This window comes from Clavelina lepadiformis, chromosome 2, assembly GCF_947623445.1.
Source record: "Clavelina lepadiformis chromosome 2, kaClaLepa1.1, whole genome shotgun sequence".
NCBI classification, from domain to species: domain Eukaryota; kingdom Metazoa; phylum Chordata; class Ascidiacea; order Aplousobranchia; family Clavelinidae; genus Clavelina; species Clavelina lepadiformis.
The window spans coordinates 22,989,444-23,006,108 of NC_135241.1; the positions used below are offsets into that span (position 1 = coordinate 22,989,444).

The 16,665-nt window shown below is 40.8% G+C and overlaps 1 protein-coding gene across 4 annotated transcripts in view; it reads left to right on the top strand.

The window, feature by feature from the left end:
• The window catches only part of LOC143444854 (uncharacterized), a 79,157-nt gene that overhangs the window by 37,314 nt on the left and 25,178 nt on the right, over positions 1–16,665 (top strand). For all 4 annotated transcript variants that reach the window (XM_076943637.1, XM_076943636.1, XM_076943638.1 and 1 more), the window contains exons 87-139: positions 129–248; positions 459–557; positions 821–1,087; positions 1,241–1,410; positions 1,791–1,908; positions 2,016–2,138; positions 2,371–2,530; positions 2,734–2,810; positions 2,898–3,021; positions 3,124–3,278; positions 3,455–3,670; positions 3,908–4,048; positions 4,140–4,250; positions 4,475–4,688; positions 4,885–5,102; positions 5,279–5,425; positions 5,519–5,727; positions 5,948–6,110; positions 6,213–6,332; positions 6,498–6,622; positions 6,805–6,985; positions 7,162–7,338; positions 7,427–7,543; positions 7,708–7,827; positions 8,025–8,156; positions 8,238–8,471; positions 8,564–8,821; positions 8,954–9,046; positions 9,304–9,521; positions 9,710–9,860; positions 9,945–10,125; positions 10,206–10,296; positions 10,402–10,526; positions 10,770–10,906; positions 10,982–11,095; positions 11,168–11,342; positions 11,456–11,520; positions 11,652–11,800; positions 12,027–12,159; positions 12,231–12,304; positions 12,398–12,496; positions 12,623–12,835; positions 12,966–13,143; positions 13,391–13,566; positions 13,674–13,790; positions 13,931–14,020; positions 14,305–14,469; positions 14,607–14,732; positions 14,962–15,168; positions 15,406–15,630; positions 15,891–16,094; positions 16,253–16,357; positions 16,517–16,621. In XM_076943637.1, the coding sequence (XP_076799752.1) occupies positions 129–248; positions 459–557; positions 821–1,087; positions 1,241–1,410; positions 1,791–1,908; positions 2,016–2,138; positions 2,371–2,530; positions 2,734–2,810; positions 2,898–3,021; positions 3,124–3,278; positions 3,455–3,670; positions 3,908–4,048; positions 4,140–4,250; positions 4,475–4,688; positions 4,885–5,102; positions 5,279–5,425; positions 5,519–5,727; positions 5,948–6,110; positions 6,213–6,332; positions 6,498–6,622; positions 6,805–6,985; positions 7,162–7,338; positions 7,427–7,543; positions 7,708–7,827; positions 8,025–8,156; positions 8,238–8,471; positions 8,564–8,821; positions 8,954–9,046; positions 9,304–9,521; positions 9,710–9,860; positions 9,945–10,125; positions 10,206–10,296; positions 10,402–10,526; positions 10,770–10,906; positions 10,982–11,095; positions 11,168–11,342; positions 11,456–11,520; positions 11,652–11,800; positions 12,027–12,159; positions 12,231–12,304; positions 12,398–12,496; positions 12,623–12,835; positions 12,966–13,143; positions 13,391–13,566; positions 13,674–13,790; positions 13,931–14,020; positions 14,305–14,469; positions 14,607–14,732; positions 14,962–15,168; positions 15,406–15,630; positions 15,891–16,094; positions 16,253–16,357; positions 16,517–16,621 (8,012 nt within the window). The remainder of the gene's footprint in view (positions 1–128; positions 249–458; positions 558–820; positions 1,088–1,240; positions 1,411–1,790; positions 1,909–2,015; positions 2,139–2,370; positions 2,531–2,733; positions 2,811–2,897; positions 3,022–3,123; positions 3,279–3,454; positions 3,671–3,907; positions 4,049–4,139; positions 4,251–4,474; positions 4,689–4,884; positions 5,103–5,278; positions 5,426–5,518; positions 5,728–5,947; positions 6,111–6,212; positions 6,333–6,497; positions 6,623–6,804; positions 6,986–7,161; positions 7,339–7,426; positions 7,544–7,707; positions 7,828–8,024; positions 8,157–8,237; positions 8,472–8,563; positions 8,822–8,953; positions 9,047–9,303; positions 9,522–9,709; positions 9,861–9,944; positions 10,126–10,205; positions 10,297–10,401; positions 10,527–10,769; positions 10,907–10,981; positions 11,096–11,167; positions 11,343–11,455; positions 11,521–11,651; positions 11,801–12,026; positions 12,160–12,230; positions 12,305–12,397; positions 12,497–12,622; positions 12,836–12,965; positions 13,144–13,390; positions 13,567–13,673; positions 13,791–13,930; positions 14,021–14,304; positions 14,470–14,606; positions 14,733–14,961; positions 15,169–15,405; positions 15,631–15,890; positions 16,095–16,252; positions 16,358–16,516; positions 16,622–16,665) is intronic.

Below are 16,665 nucleotides of genomic sequence, written 5' to 3' on the forward strand. Positions count from 1 at the left end.
TGTCTTCAAGATATTTTTGATAGTATGAGATCTCATGATATGAGCATACGGCATGATATGAGTTTCTAAGTGCATCCAATTCATATGATTGTATGACGTTGGAATGATTAGAATCATCTTTCATGCAGGTTACTATTGTTCCATTAACTCAAGTGAACCGAATCCCGTTGGTCAAATTTACGGAGATGTTTGTCCACCCGGTGCTTACTGTCCTTTCAATAGTAGCCAGCCAACATTATGTCCAATTGGTAAGCATGTATCATATATCATCGTATTTCGACATATATCGGTGTACATTACGTGGCATGGTGTATTTGTTTCCCCAGTTTTGGAATTATATTGTTTAGTTATTTCATTCGCATTGTTTATTTGATTTAGATTTTTGTATATTTAGGAAGATGAAGATAGAACACTTTTTTTATTGTAACTGCATCTATCCGATTTTATTTTCATTGCAGGAACTTACAATCCTGAATCTGAAAAATCAAGTTTATCAGATTGTTTAGGTTGTACACCAGGGAAGTTTTGTAATGGAACAGGCCAATCTGCTATTTCAGGTATAACAACCATCCCTGAAATTATTAACTTAATTGAAAACTATGTTACATCAAATAACTTTCCTTGGTCTGGAAATAGAGGTTTGAATATCATACAATGCTTTCTGCAGAACATGATTGATATGTTGTAATGAAAACATGTCATTTTTACAATAACGTTGCCATATCACAGTATAATTTGCTACCGGTAACCATTACGAACTAGCATATCACACCGCCATTCACAGAATGATTGATTAACTAATGGTTTCTAATTTCCACAGGTGAATGTTGGGAGCGGTATTACTGCGACTTTGGTGCAAGCGTGCCCACTCAGCACAACTGCCCACCGGGCTTCTATTGCCCGGTTGGTTCTCCAGCACCACTGCCTTGTGAGAATGGAACTTACGCCAACACAAGCAACACTGATGTCTGTACCGCCTGCCCTAGCGGCTGGTACTGCCCTGACCAAACCGCTGACCCACTACCTTGTCCTGCTGGACATTTTTGCCCGGATGAAACTGGTTGGAATTGGGGTAATTGCCCCCCAGGTATGTCCTGGTACATATTTCTTATGCTGATGTTGGAAATTTCTCACTCTTTGTGAAGACTTCAACGTTATTAACACGAAGTTACTAATTTGTTATTTTGAGGGGTTTAAAAAGATTTATAGACCCGCAAGATTTTAATTTTTTCTTCATCAGGTACTTTTGGTCCCAGTGAAGGTCTTAAAGATGCAAGCGAGTGCACACCATGCACAGCCGGCTCGTATTGCGATGTCCCGGGACAGTCACGCGTCAGTGGTCAGTGCACACCCGGTTATAACTGCATCGTTGGAGTGGACAGCCAAAGTCCTGACAACACGACAAACACGGTGAGATACTGACAATTCTATAAGAAATACGTAGAACGAGAACAATATTAAACAAACTAATAAACTAAAAAATTTAGCAAACTAATAAAATTTTTCTACCGTCCTAGCTCTTGGTTCAACGTATGAGTTGTAACCCCAAGCACTTTGGCTCAATGCTTAACAAATGTTTTGCATAAAAAAATGGCGGAAAGCAACCTAAAATGGAAAACTATAATCATAAACTTTCATATACCGTAACATAAAAACCATGTTATTTACAAAAATAGCTTACATTAGATTATGAACTCGATAGAATTAGATTTTTTACCAAAAAAAAAACATTTAATTGCAAACTAAAGAAAAAAATATGACAAACAACCACAAACTCCTCTCCTATGCAGGGCAGCGGGGGTCTTTGTATGCTTGGTCATCAATGCCCAAACGGAAGCGCTGAGTCGTGCCCACCAGGTACATTTGCCAACGTTGAAGGACTCCCGTCATGCAGGGAGTGTTTGGAAGGTAAAACTTCTTGGAGTGTCACTTTCTGTCTTTGGCCGTCTTCCTCCAGTTATCTCTGATTTTCAAACTGCAAGTTGAACCTTAAAGTACTGAATTAAAATTTTAAGGTTCCTATTGTGATGGTGGAACCATAAATCCCTTGCCCTGCCCAGCTGGCCATTATTGTCCCCGTGGCACAACTTTTGATAAACAGTATTTCTGTGAAGCTGGTAAATTCAATAACATGACTGGTAAGTTTAGATGTTGTTGTTGTTGTTACTTGCAGTGTATCCATAGTAACTATAGTAAGTTTGTTGATTTTTATCAATCGCATATTTTATAGAGGACATGTTGTTGTTCTGTTGTTTGCTTTGCTTTTAAACTGTACCAAATGTTAAAAAAATTTGACTCTATGTCACAAAAATCCTATTTCATATGAAATCGCTTATAAAGATCGAACGCACTTACAATTTAAAATCTCAGGTCAGTCAGATGAAAGTAGTTGCCAGCTATGCACGGGCGGAATGTACTGCCCTGGAACAGGCAACGAAGAACCTTATGATTATTGTGACGAAGGATATTACTGTGTGGCTGGATCTTCAAGCGCCAAGCCGTTTGTTACTGGGCTTACAATGGGTGGAAGGTATTTGCCGTGTATAACATTTTTATGAACTTTTTTATGAACAACAGCAAAAGTACTTGTACATCTAAATATGCCAAACGTTTTGTATTTTTGTTTCTTTTCAGATATCAATCTTTTTAAAAATAGTATTGTTTGTCTTATTACGCGGTATCCAGTAACCATTGCAAAACTAATCGAAACGACTAAATTAATTTCTTTCTCAGTGTTGGAAATTGCAGCACATTGTTTGATTGTGTGTGTCCTGTTCTTCCAGACACAATCGGCGGGGTATGCACGCCAGGTAATTCTCCAAGGTTTTTTAAAAATATTTTCCAAACTGCCACGCATGTAGAAAGTGGGCTGTTTTCAACGTATTTGTAAACTTCAGGTTATTACTGTCCACGCGGATCAGATAAACCCCGCGCTTGCACTGATGGAATGTACTGCCCGGATTATGAGATGCATGAACCATTAGCTAATTGCTCTGCGGGCTACTTTTGTGTCAACGGAAGGTATGATTTAGAAACAGCTGTATTTACTTCACAACTCAACATACCGCGTTACCGCAAGAATCGTTTTTTTATATTGTTATGTGAAAAAATTTATTTATTCAGTGCTGTTTCTGATCAAAATGAATGCCCCCCTGGATACTTTTGTGAAGCTGGCACTGGCGTACCCTCGCCCTGTCCAGCTGGTACGTACAGTTCAACCTCAAAGAACTTGGATGTTTCTTATTGTCAAAGATGCACACCGGGAATGTATTGTGAAGGTAAGATTGATCATGACATATCACAAAATATACTACACAGCAATGATTTTCGTGTATATTGGATGTTAGATTAATTAAGGTAATCTTTTATAATTTCTTAACTTGTTAATACCCCAAGTAAAAAGTAGCGGTTAAGTTCTGGTCACACCATAGATTTGTTCCATTGGTAAACGCAGGAAATCATAACGAAATGCCGACTGGAAACTGCTCGGCCGGTTACTATTGCCCTGGGGGAGATTCTTCCCAATACAGCAAAATCTGCAGCGCCCATCATCGTTGCCCCACTGGCTCAATCAATCAAACTGTTTGTGATGCTGGAACGTACCAGCCTCAAACAGGAAAAGCTTTTTGTGAAATATGCCCGGTGGAATATATCTGTAGCCCTGATGAAGGTATTTATTAAATACAAGACGCAACACTTGCAACGCCAAGTTAATTTTTTGTTTTAACTGAAATTGTTACAAGTTTTAGTCGGTTTTATTCACTGTGAATTTCCAAAATCCTGAACGGAATTTTTCGATGTAATGTCATTGTCATCTCAATTTTCTAACTTTGTAAAAGTTTTGTAACCGTCTTTGACCTAATGATACAAATAGCAACGTCGGTCACTTTATATTTTGACACCAAAGGTGTCACATTGGACAAAGAGGCATGTCCAGCTGGCCACTACTGTCCACGAGGGACACCAAAAGCACAACCCTGTCCAGTAGGCACCTACCTTAATCTGACTGGAGGCGGATCCGAAAGTGACTGTAGAGACTGCCCAGGAGGTGATTTTCCAGAAAAACATCGATCTCTAAATGGAAACTGTTTTTTTTCTTCTGTAAATAGAATCGTAAATTGTGAAATAAACACTTCTAGGTGAGTTTTGTGATTTACCCGGGTTGGTCGAACCGTCTGGTAATTGCTTTGCTGGCTATTACTGTTCTGGGAGATCTGGCAGTTCACAACCATCAGATGTCAATGTAACAGGTACCATGTGGTCTTCATATAATTTGAAAAATATAAGTCACTTGATGTTGTAGAGTGCAAAAAACATTATTTGTACAAAAAGATGTTTCGAGGGCAAATGCCTTATTAAAAGCTGGAAATAACTAGTTTATAAATACATTTATAACTACAATAATTATAACTTGGAATAGTATTTAGAATTAAGTGCAACCACTGAGGTGTAAACCGTAGAATGTTATTTGCAGAAACCGCAACCGGATTATTTACTGGAAACAGCGTTTGCCCAGCCGGCTATTACTGCCCTAACACCACAACCAATCCAAAACCATGCCCAGCCGGATCCTTTTCGAATGACACAAGACTCTCAGATTCATCGCAATGTCTTCTTTGCCCTGCTGGAAAATATTGTAGCTCGGCTGGCATGTCAGATGGTGATGCCGCCCCGGATTGTGCGGCGGGGTAGAATATTTTTGGTGTTTTTTTATTCTTGAAATGTTATGTTTTACTTCACTTGTTTATGGCAGACTTTGATGATGCTGTAGAATTATTCTTCGCAAACTTCAAATTGTACATAGGTTTATTATTAAGTTTGCTTCGTAAAAGAATAAATTTTTGGTATTCTTGCTCCTTATGTTGTTTGAAATAATTTTTGCAGATACGTTTGTATCGGAGGGGCTGTATCCCCTACACCAGACGATGCCACAGGATATCCATGCCCTAAGGGTTACTACTGTCCTTCTGGGATCACAGTTCCCTTGGGTTGCCCCCCTGGTTCATATGGACCTGATTTGGGAGCAGACAGTTGTGTGCCCTGCCTGGCTGGGTCAGTTTGCACTTCGGCGAATATGACCTCAGTTGAACCATGTTGGCAAGGTGATATTTTGCGATTTATATCATTGGGGTTTGAAATTTCTAATCATGGCGAATTTCTATTTTAAATTTAATTTAAAAATTTATCTTCAAATTCTAAAGTTTTATAATTTTTGTTCATTTTCTCTTGTTTTTATTCCTTGTGTGTAGTTAGTTCATATTCTCATTGTATTACGCAGGTTACTATTGTCCAATCAACACGTCATCGCCCGAACCATGCCCAGAGTCAACTTACAACAACCAGTACAACGCGAAAGACGAGTCCAGGTGCATTTCCTGCCCATCTGGGTTTTTCTGCAACGGAACCGGGAATGCTGAACCCACCGGTACGAGCCCTCTGTTTGTTGACTTAGTTGTGACTCGACGATTTTTGTTTAAAATGGCACCGATAACAGTCGTTTAAATTTAATTGTGAACAGGCCCATGCTCTGCTGGATATCTCTGTGAACGTGGTAGCTCAACACCAACACCGAGTGGTTCAAGCGCCACCATATCACCATACAATGGACCATGTCCGGTTGGTAAGTGGTGTGGTGTCGGTGCGACAGACGCGGTAAATTGCCCGAGTGGTACAATGAGAAACTCAACTGGAGCGGCTTCAGAAGACGAGTGCAACCCATGTGACCCGGTATTGCTTAAACGTTTTTGAAACTTTTGTGTTATTGCATGTTTGAACTTATTTTTGTTGTACTTTATACTCCCGTAGCTGATATAAACGTTTGGAAAGGCTAAAATAGGTTTAAATAACGTTATAGTTTTGAAACGAATTATGAAAAAGTTTTCGTTTTAAAATTTAAAGTTGAGATGTTGATACAGGCGGTGTCAGTTAAACATTTTATCCAATGCAGGGGTTCTACTGCTTGTATGAGGGTCAGTCGTCACCCACCGGCCCTTGCAGGTGTGGGTCATACTGCCCTGGAAATGACTCCAACACGTCACCTACCCAGTACCCCTGCCCCATTGGCAATTACTGTCCAGAACAATCAGCAAAACCCGTACCGTGTCCTGCAGGTAAATTTTCTCGTTTACAAGCGCCGTTATTACAATAAGCTGAACATATGTTACCTTGCATGGTAGTTTAGATTGTGTATACTATATTTGTTTTATATGTAGGTCAGTATCAAGGTGACCAGTCCGAATGTTCATGCGATAGCTGTCCACCAGGCTACTATTGCCAAGATTCTTTGAACGGCGGACAGACGCCATGTCCAGCTTACAACTATTGTCCCGCAGGTTAGCAAAATTCACATTGTTTCATCTTCTTTCCAAACTTAGCACTTTTACCTGGAAATTAGTAACATTTGTTCACTGCTTTTTTTTTGTTTTATTTTATACTAGAGCACGCGTATTTTATCGTTTGAAGAATACCTTTGCATATTTGTTGTCATTTAAATTCAGGTGTGTCACATCCCATTCTCTGTCCAAATGGTACCTACACATTGAACACAACAGATCGCTTAGAAAGTCCTGAGGAATGTTTACCATGTCCAGTGGGAAAGTACTGCACCGGCGGTCAGATAAAGGTGTGTAAACACATAACTAAAACACTATAGGTTATACGCTGTACACCAACTTTGGTTTTATCTGTTTAATATTTTTTTGTTTATTTAATTGTTTCTTTAACCTAGTAGACTGTGCCCTGTCGAACGGCTCATTCCAACCTAAACTATTTGTATCTGGTTGTGACCTAAACTTTACTTGGCAGGGCGACTGTAGCGCGGGGTTCTTTTGCGCATCCCGGTCTTACTCACCCACGGCAGATGAAAGCTTGGATCCCTGCCCAAGTGGAGCTACATGTGCGGGACCCTGTCCAGCTGGGTTTTACTGTAGAGTGGGTGAGGTGGACCCACAACCTTGTCCAGATAATACGATTCGAGTAAACCCAGGTAATTCATGTGCTGCTATACTGATAATGTGGCTTCAACTTGAACTCTTATTTATATCATGATAAGTTCGAAAATAAAAAGTTAAAGATTGTAATTTTTTAAAAATACTAGAATCTATAACGCGCTTTTTCCTAAGTCATAAAACTTTGTATTTAATATTTCCATGGCCATTACAGGGGCAAGCAAAGTCGAAGATTGTCTTCACTGTCCAGCCGGGCTCTGGTGTCACACTGGAAACCCTGTTCCAGACCTTTGTCCAGCCGGTTACTTTTGCAGTGGCCTAAACACAAGTGACTGTACAATGGACGCTGGGCCCCAACCATGCCCACTGTATACATATAGGAATAGCACAGGCAAGTTCTCGATAAATCGTAACCACAGAAATTTTTGCTGAATTTTGTTAGTTTCTATTACATGAATTTTGTGTTGTCTATTGTTCAGGTGGTGTTAAATCGGATGATTGCATTCCTTGCCCTCCTGGATTTTCTTGTAATGAAACCGGGTTGTCGGACTATCAGTACTCGGCGTGCGACCCTGGTTACTTCTGCAACAGCTCAGGTACAATGCATTCTGCTGTACTGCCACAAACCTGTATCTATCTGTTACGCTTTTTTGTGCACTAGTTTGCAAAGCTGTATCAGTCAACGACTCTTGCAGCTAAGTAGGCTAAGTGGCTGAAAATATTTAAATGTCGAATAATACAACCTTCCGTCACTGTCCAGGCGGACAGCCACCTATAAAATGTCCCGCCGGTACCTTGCGATCGACTCCAGGTGGTGGGTCGGTTGATGACTGCAGCCCTTGCACAGCTGGTTATTACTGCCCGGATCCTGCTTTAACCGGTATGCTGCAACGTATCATAAGCTCGATTTTGATGCTCGTGTTTTAAGATGTTTTCGCCCGTTGCTTTAAAGTTCTATTTTTTTCTCTATTCGTCAAGATATTCAGTGGGTTGTAAAATTTTGCAGCTAGTTCACTCGTGTCTAAGTGTTTGCTATTTGTTTTGAAGGTTTCAGCTGAAATATGGTTTCAATTTCAGGTGTCACAAACATTTTTGGGATTCCATGTGAGGCAGGTTATAACTGTCCTGCTGGATCTGTTGGCCAGTCCCTTTGCCCGGGCGGTTATTTCTGTCTGGAAAAGACAAGTTCACCAGAAATATGCCCAGGAGGTGAAAACGGTTTCAAGTTTGACGTTCCCGGTTCTTTCTAAACCACATGCCAGTGTTTCATTTAGCTTTTATGCGTCGCAGGTTATTATTGTCCAAGAGGTTCTTCACTGACCACACTCTGCGATTATCCGTTATACTGTCCCGAAGGCACAGAGTCACCTTTGCCTTGTGACGTTGGTTATCAACCACTGAACATTTCTGGTCTGCGTGATGTCCTGACCGAGTCCTGCATGATCTGCCCCGTTGGGTCATACAGAAACTCGTCAACTGACGACAAATGTCTGTCGTGTCCGCCTGGTTATTTTTGTCCGGAAGGTGCGACCATTTGAATAGGTTTTCATACAAGTTTTTTTGGTCTGTAGGTTTGTTTTAATTTCCGTAAAATTTTAACAAATATTTTGTCCCAGGGACCGGAAATTACCAGCAAAATCCCTGCCCAGTCGGACACTACTGCCCAGAGGGGGGCATCACTGCTACAGGCGGGGTAACAGGTCAACCAATTGCGTGTCCAGCGGGTACGTTTGGACAGCAGTCGGGTTCGGTGTTCTCAGTCTGCCAGGACTGTGCAGCCGGCATGTACAATAACAAAGAAGGCCAACCATCTTGCTTCCCTTGCGGAAGCTCTGCCTCGTCAGCGTCTGGATCCACCGAATGCACTTGCGATGGTAAGTTTTGACCTGGACTGAACACGATATTTAAATGGCAGGGAGTCAAGTGACAGTTGAATTACTCTTAAGCATAATCGAATTTTTCCTGTTTCGACCCGTCTTGATCAAGTGTTTGTTTTCTATTGCCAGGTTTCAACAGAGCGTTCCAAAGTAGTGACGGTTCATGCGTGTGCCAATCCGGTTACATTTATTACAATGAAGAAAACCAAGCCCAGGCCGAAGGTACATCCAAGAACCAGATTTGTTTAGAGAATACGCATACTTATTTGTTCATTTTCACTTAACATAGGTAGGGTTTCATAAAAGATTCTTTATCCACGCACTGGTTAAAGTCTTCGCACAACTTGACCTGACATAGTGTCCTATGGTTCGCCATAGCAACGAATTACTGGCATTGATACAGACTTCAGTATCAGTCCCTTACGTGTTACTCCGTAATTCTATTCACACTTATTTCAAACATCAAAAACATGATGTAGGTAACTCCGGTTTCTCGTGTGAGGCGATCGTTGATGACCGATGCTCGTCCGATCAAACCCGGATCGCTTCGGACCGGTCATGCACCACTGCCTCTGCTTACTCATGCGAATCAACGTGTGGGTCACGTGGTGGTTCTATGAACGTTGATTTGGGAAAATGCCTGTGTGATACGGTTACCGTACCTGAAGAAATTCCCTGCGCTGTTGGGTGCAATACGGTAGGTAGATTTGTTTGCGTTAGGCCTGAGATTGTATTTTTATTGTAATTCTACAGCATGTTCACAAACTCTGTTGGTATAATTCATTTCAATGATTATTTTAAAATGTCCTGTGAGTTTATGTAACCCTTTCATAGTTTCACAATTAAATGTGTGAATGTGCATGAACGTATTCAAAACTGGTGCAGGTTTCAACAACTCTTGATTCAACCACTGGATCGCTGACAATCACAACAACATCGACAGTAGATGGCAGTATTTCAAAGGTGACTGTGCCGAACCTTTATGGACCTGCTGATCGTACCGTGGCCTCCGCTAATACTATGCTGATCCAATTAGGTTCGAAAAGTAACAGCTAACTATCTTAACTTTATGCTCCAATGCGTTGAAAATCTTTATGAGAGTTTAAAATGTTTTTTTCAGTACCACAAGGCGTATTCGGTGTACCTGTGACGTCAACTGATACTATGTCAGATTTTGTGAACGGCAGCTTCCAAGACACCATAGCTGCGTCTTACGACGTGGTGACGTCACGAAAGAAAAGATCGCTCTTTTTTGATTTGGAAGATGATGGCTTGACCGTGTCAAGATACTTTGGACGAAAGTCGGTCATTTTGCTGAATGATGAAAAAATGTTATTGAGTTTTTAAATGAATTCTGACTATTTCGTGGTTGTTTCTGTAGGATCTTGCAAACGATTTCCGACAATTCCACCACCACAACGACCCCCACGATAATAGCTGATGTCATATCGAACCCAGTTATTTGCCTGCAGGTGGGTATACTTTTAACATCGTATTTGTTATCGTATAGTAATTGTGTGTAACTGCTGTGCTTGGATGCTGCTGGCAGCTTAGATAAAAACGACTTTTTGTTCCAGATGGGCGAGATTCTCCTGTTTAACATCTACCGGAACCCGGTGAACCGTTCACTCAGTAACTACCCGGTCTACGTGAGGGACCACCTTTATAACACGAATCCAAACTTTGATTATGGCGCATTTAGGTTTGTAGTTTGAAACGTGGTTTGATTCAAATCACATCAGTGTTGCCATAGCGACATGTGTTGGCTTCTTTCATTTAGAACAGTTGTCAACAAGTGAAATTTTTTATTTTTTTGGCAATTTTTGTAACTTTTTTAACAAGACTTTTTGGTGAAAAAAAAACAGTGAATACAGTAGATCAAGTAGAAAACCGCTTCAAAATAAACTGTTTAACCGTGCCTAAAATCGAACAAAAAAACTTCCAGGCAACTGCAGACCTACGTAACTCAAAGCAACTGGCCGGTTACAAACTTTGCTCATGTTTTCCTGGAGCCGGGAATCTACGTGTTCGCTGATGCGCAAAACCCTGGCCAAGAAATCATAGTTAATTGTTTGGCAAATGGTGAGTTCTAATAGATGAAACTAATACCCAACTACCTTTGATTGCTTTACATTTATTTACCTTTATCGTGATAAGGTCTTGTATGCGATGAATCAAGGATGCAACCGGCGACTGAATCGTCTCTCACGCAGCTCGGAGTTGCGAAACAGTCCGTGACCAACCTAACCCCAGACTGGGTTCTCATCGCCGGTAAGATCTGTGTAATAACATAACCTTGAGATCTTTAGAGCTTGTTATTCAGTGTAACCGATTTGTTTTCAGTTTTGTTGGCCTTGTTCGGCTTGTGCGTTGTCGTCCTTGTCATAGCGGTCATGATTTGGAGACCACGTGATGCCGGCATCTACCCAATGCGATATTGGAAACCGCGTTATCGCGCTCTCGGCGAACCCTACGTACCACCTTATAAACAGCTTTCAACTACCTCGATTGAAACAAGGTATTTCGAACAGATGCGCGCTCACACCTTCACTTCATACAATGAAACAAAATGCTAACATTTCGAAGGAGAAATTTATTTAAATTACATTGAAAGTTTTTCTCGCGTCTCAGGGAAGGACTTGGCCTTATAAGGGAACGTGGAGAGGCAGAAGGCGCCGAAGCGGATGTCTTGAAAGGTAAACTAAACCAAACAATTTGAACGAACAGAAATCAAGTATTTACGAATTTGTGAGATTGACTTCCGTTTGTTTGACGTTTAGTTTAAGTTAGAATTCAGCCCTTTTTATTGATCATTAAATTTTTGCAGATGAGCAACTTCTAGAGGACTTCAACGTCCGGACTTTGTATGACAAGCTGGAAGATCAGAATCTTCATCTCTCATCACAGATGACCAAACATCAGAACAGTTTGCGAGGCTTCTATGAAAAGATCAGCAACCAGACTGAAGGGTTAAAGGTAGTCGATGTTTTCTTTAAACATAACCATTATGACTTCATGTTTACTCATACTTAGGTGTTTGTAGCACTTACGCTCAAGGTGTCATTGAGATTTTCCGTAGATGGTTGGGCAATGCACAATTGCACATAGTGTTATTTTTAGGAAACTGTTTAGAAAAACTGCTTGCCTGGTGCTCCTTAGGTTCTGTGTTTGTGTCAACTTTTCTAAAAATTAACTTATGCAGAAAATGCTGAAAAAACTTGACGTTTCCAAACTGGAAGCTGCAGAACTTGCGAGATCTTCCACACAACAAGGCGCATCAGCCTCAGTGGTCCATACCACCCTTAATATGAATGGAAGGGAATTTAAACTCGCTGGTAAGTGATGCTGGCCATTCTTCAACCTCACGGCTCTTGGAACTTGTCTATCATCTTTCCTTCTCTTGCAGGAGGATCATCTCTTCGGGAGAAGGAGCTACTCCAGTCACTTGAGGTCCTCATCAAGAAACTGAACACAGGAAAGGTGATTTTCTTCCACATCTTCATCAGCAAGATCTTCACACACAGTGTCTTATCATATCAGTGTATTTTCTTACGTCTCTTGTCGCTTTGTTAGATCACTGTGTCCGATGAAGTACTCAATGACGCTCGCAAGAGGCTGCAGGGGTTGGAAGGCAAAGATGCCGCGATGCAGGCTGATGCTACCAGAAAGAAGGTGAGAGAGTCTTCGGAATATTTTCAGTATTTTTTTCAGTTTGGATTAAGTGTTCTTGCTTATCATATTTCTATGAAAAAATATAATAAAAAAAAGAAAAATAAGATCGTTTACAAAATAATTCAGGCCAAGATCGAAGATTGGAAGTCGCATGGCCAAGCTGAGTTGATAAAAGCGCAAGAGTCCGACAAGATTGATCTGGAGCGAGAGCTTATCGCGGGAGAGAGGGAAGCGATCACCAGTCTTCTCATCACCCACGACAACCAGAGGAAGAAGTTGATCGGTGATCTGGATGACAACCTTGCTTTTAAGATGCAGGGAGAACTCTCGAAGAAAGAGGTTTGTTTTACATTAGTTTTCGTGGTGATCAATTGTTTATTAGTTCAGATTTAGTAAATTAGCAAACTTGTTAATAAAAGTATCCACGGTGAAAAAATGTAAAAATGTGTTTTTTATCGGAAACTACCAGATGGATGCTCTTCTCTCTGAGCATGAGAAGGAGCTTGAGAATGCTCTTGGAGCTTTAAGCAAGGAGCGGATGCGGCAGATGAAGGAACTCCAAGAGCAGCTTGAATCCAGGAGGAAAGCAAAAGCAGAACAACTCCGACAAGCTCATGCCGAGCAGTGCAAAGAAGCTGGCATCCCTGGTAAGTTTTCCGAGGAAAAATTTTCAACCTCATTCTTCTTTAAAGTAAAATGGAAGAAAACACGTTAAGGCTGATCTTTGTTTATTGGTTATAAAGTGCAAATTATTTGCAAATTTATCATCAATATCAATGATTATAAAGCCTGGTTCTATTCTTTACATTTAGTATGAAAGCACTCAGGATGATTATTATCCTTATATGTGTAATTTGTTCATCCCAAGATCATCTCTTGACATCCTCGTTTTAGGTCTTTCAGATGGAGGTGACGATGACAAATCTTCTGATCTTTCGCTCTTGGAGAAGCAACTTGAAGCTGCTCTTCTTCAGGAGAGTGCCGTGTCTTCCAAGGAGGAGGCGGAGGTAGCAGGCGGGTCCATGAAGGAAGACGGAGCAAAACTGACCAAAACCTTTGCTGATGAGCTGGCAAGATGAAATCCCTGAATTTTGTTCGGGATATAATCACCCAAACTTTTGATCATCTTCATCATGATCATCTTCATCAAGTGAATTTATTTTGTAATCTTTTGCAGGATGCCATGGTTGCCAATGGTTTGATAAGCGCCGAAGTCCGAGATCAGCTGAGGAAGCAATTATATGAGCAGGAGAATGACCTCAACAGTAAGATCGAGCAGAAGAGAGAAATGCAGGTATGACGTCACTTCTAACCTCTTCTACATTCAACGACGTCACCATTAGTCCCCATGGAATGGGCAGAGATATGTCACAATACCGAGAATACTCATTTCTACTAATACACGGTTAACACGACCATCATCTCATTATACAGGTTCGTACAATGAAGGCGAGGATGGCAGAGCGCAAGAGAAGGAGGATGAAGAAGTTGAAGGAGCAACAGGAAGAGGAAAAGAATCTCGCTGTGAGTGTCCTCTGATGTCCGCTTTGACCAGAGCAAGATGAACGTTTTGACAAGCATTGATATTACCTAATACGATTTATTTTGCATTTCTTGTTCAATTAACATGAAATAATTAAGCACTCAAGTGTATGTGAACAGAAATACTGAAGCCCTAAAACTTACCTGCTGCTAAACAACCCTGTCTCGATCTCTAACCTTGTTCCAGTGTTGAATGCTTCAGGGTGGGCCTGCTTGCGTGCAAAAGCATCACTCACGCGACGTTTTGTTGTTTTCCTCAAACGTAGGGAGGAGCAACGTTAGAGATGGAGGAGAAGCATACCGCCGAGATGGAAGCTCTTGAAGCTGAACTTGATGCGGAAGCTGCAGCTCTTGAGAAGGACCTCAGCAAAGCTCTTCATTCCGAATACGAAGAGGCGGTGAAAGAACTCCATAAAAATATCATAAACCAGGTATTAAGGGAAATATTTATTTTTAGGAAGAATATCCCCATAATTGAGCCCAAGTTTTTATTGTCTCCTTCAAAATGTTCAGATTTTGCTGTAGATTTAATTCAATAAGTTCGAAAATGTTTGCTGTATTCTTGTAGATGGGAGATAAGCATGACGTTGATCCGGTTACTCAACAAGAACTTCTCGATCGATATCGAAGAGAAATTGACAACTTTGATCATGTGAACAACATGAAGAAGTCGCAGCAGGCTCAAGACGTCAAGGTTTGAACAAAATCTCTCGGAGATTTAATTCCTCTCTTGATCAAGAATATCAAACAGTGAAACCGATTTTTCCATTTTCATTTGACGCGACTAAGATAAACTAGTTTTATAAAATTCAAAACCGATGACTTATGCCTCGGTTTTATAAACACTTGGTGGTTTACCTCCAACTATTCCTGACTCTGTTATGACAATGAAAAAACTGACTCGTCAACGTTATCTGCCGCAGGTTAAACTTGCCGCCAAACGTGCACGCCGAGCCGCTGACGTCCAGAAGTCAGCCGAAGAGAAGTTGCGACAAGTCGCTCGTGATGAGGAGGCGAGACGACTGGAGGAGCTCAGCAAGCTCCAGGATGCCCGGGACACGATTAACCTCCAAGAAACAGATGGACTTGACATTTCGGATGTTCTTTTCACTGAGAATCTTGAAGTCCAGGTTTGAAAATTGTTAAGAATCATCATTGATTTTATTATCGATAAATAATAACATTAATATAATAGTTAATAGTTAATATATTGTAATGATTAGTTTTAACGTGCTAACTAATTAACTTAATAATACAACGTCATTACCTTAATTTATCAACCAACGCGACGATTCTGCCAGAACTTAATCTTGCATTCCGGTTGCTTGTTTGATAAAAAAAATAATCATCTTCTCTTCATGATCAAGGCTCTTGTGCGTGAGCATGAGAAGCTCCTTGCTGAGACGGACACACAACAGGCTGTGGAGCTTGACAACCTGATGCAGGACCTTGACAAGAAGGAGAAGGATGACCAGGAAGCACTGGAGAAGAAGTTGAGGGAAGAGAAAGAGCGAGCGATGAGGGAGACTACGTCGAAGCATGAAGCGGAAGGGAGAGCAAGAAGCGGATTGTCGGAGGAGCAAGCACAACAAGTGAGTACTTATTCATAGTGTTCGGAAATAAATATCAGCAATTTACTATTGTTCTATTTTCCGTGAGTTTAATTAACTTAATTTAGTAAATCTAATTTAATAATTAACAGTAATTCTTTACCTGTGTTAAAATAGTAAAACCAAATTTAATGCAACTTAGTTCAATAGCTTGGCATCAAAGAACGCGCTTATGCTGCTGAGTTGAAAACCACAAAGTAGTTAAACTATTTCATTCCGTCAAACACTGTTCATTTTCCCAGCTGTTGGCCGCCCATCAACAAGAACTCGACGATCTTGAAGAAAATCTCGAAAAGCAGCAGAACAGACAACGAGCCGCTCTGAGAGAGAAGATGGCCGCGCGCAGGAAGAGAAAGGCGGCATTGTTACGTCACAGACAAGAGATAGAAAAACAAAGAGAGCAGGTCGAGCAGCGAAAGGAGATGGCTCAAGTGCAAGTAAAAACGGTAGGTTGTCGCTTCCATGTCTTTTTTTATGAGAGGACACTTTTCATGATTTTTATAATGTTTCTTTGATGTTATTTTCAATATGTTTTCTAAAACTTTTGTCTTGGCGTTAGTTATAAGTTAAAAACTTCCAAGTCTTTTGTTTTTAACAATGTCAGGCAAAGGACGCCGAACGAGTCGCAATCATCGAAGGAATTGAAAAACACGGAGCGTCATCAAGTGAAAGGGTAATCCAGAAAGTTCTGGAAAAACGACAGGCCCAGGTTTGCTTTATGTGTGGGCGTTTTAAATATTGAACATTTTAGGTTCATGTGACTAAAATTAACGTTCAGTTTGGTTTGCGCATGGGGAGAATATTCCGAAATAAAATTGACTTCTTTTTCTGAGGTTTTTTGTCAAACTTTCACGTCATTTTCTTGCAGGAGTTGAAAAATCTGGAAGAAGAATTTGCTCTGAAGAAGAAAATGTTGATTGATGAAGCTCTAAGGCTCATCGGGGAGCAGTATCAAAACGAGCGAGAATCTTTAGTAAGTAACATTTACCTCTCTCCATTGTAGTTTGCTTGGGAGGG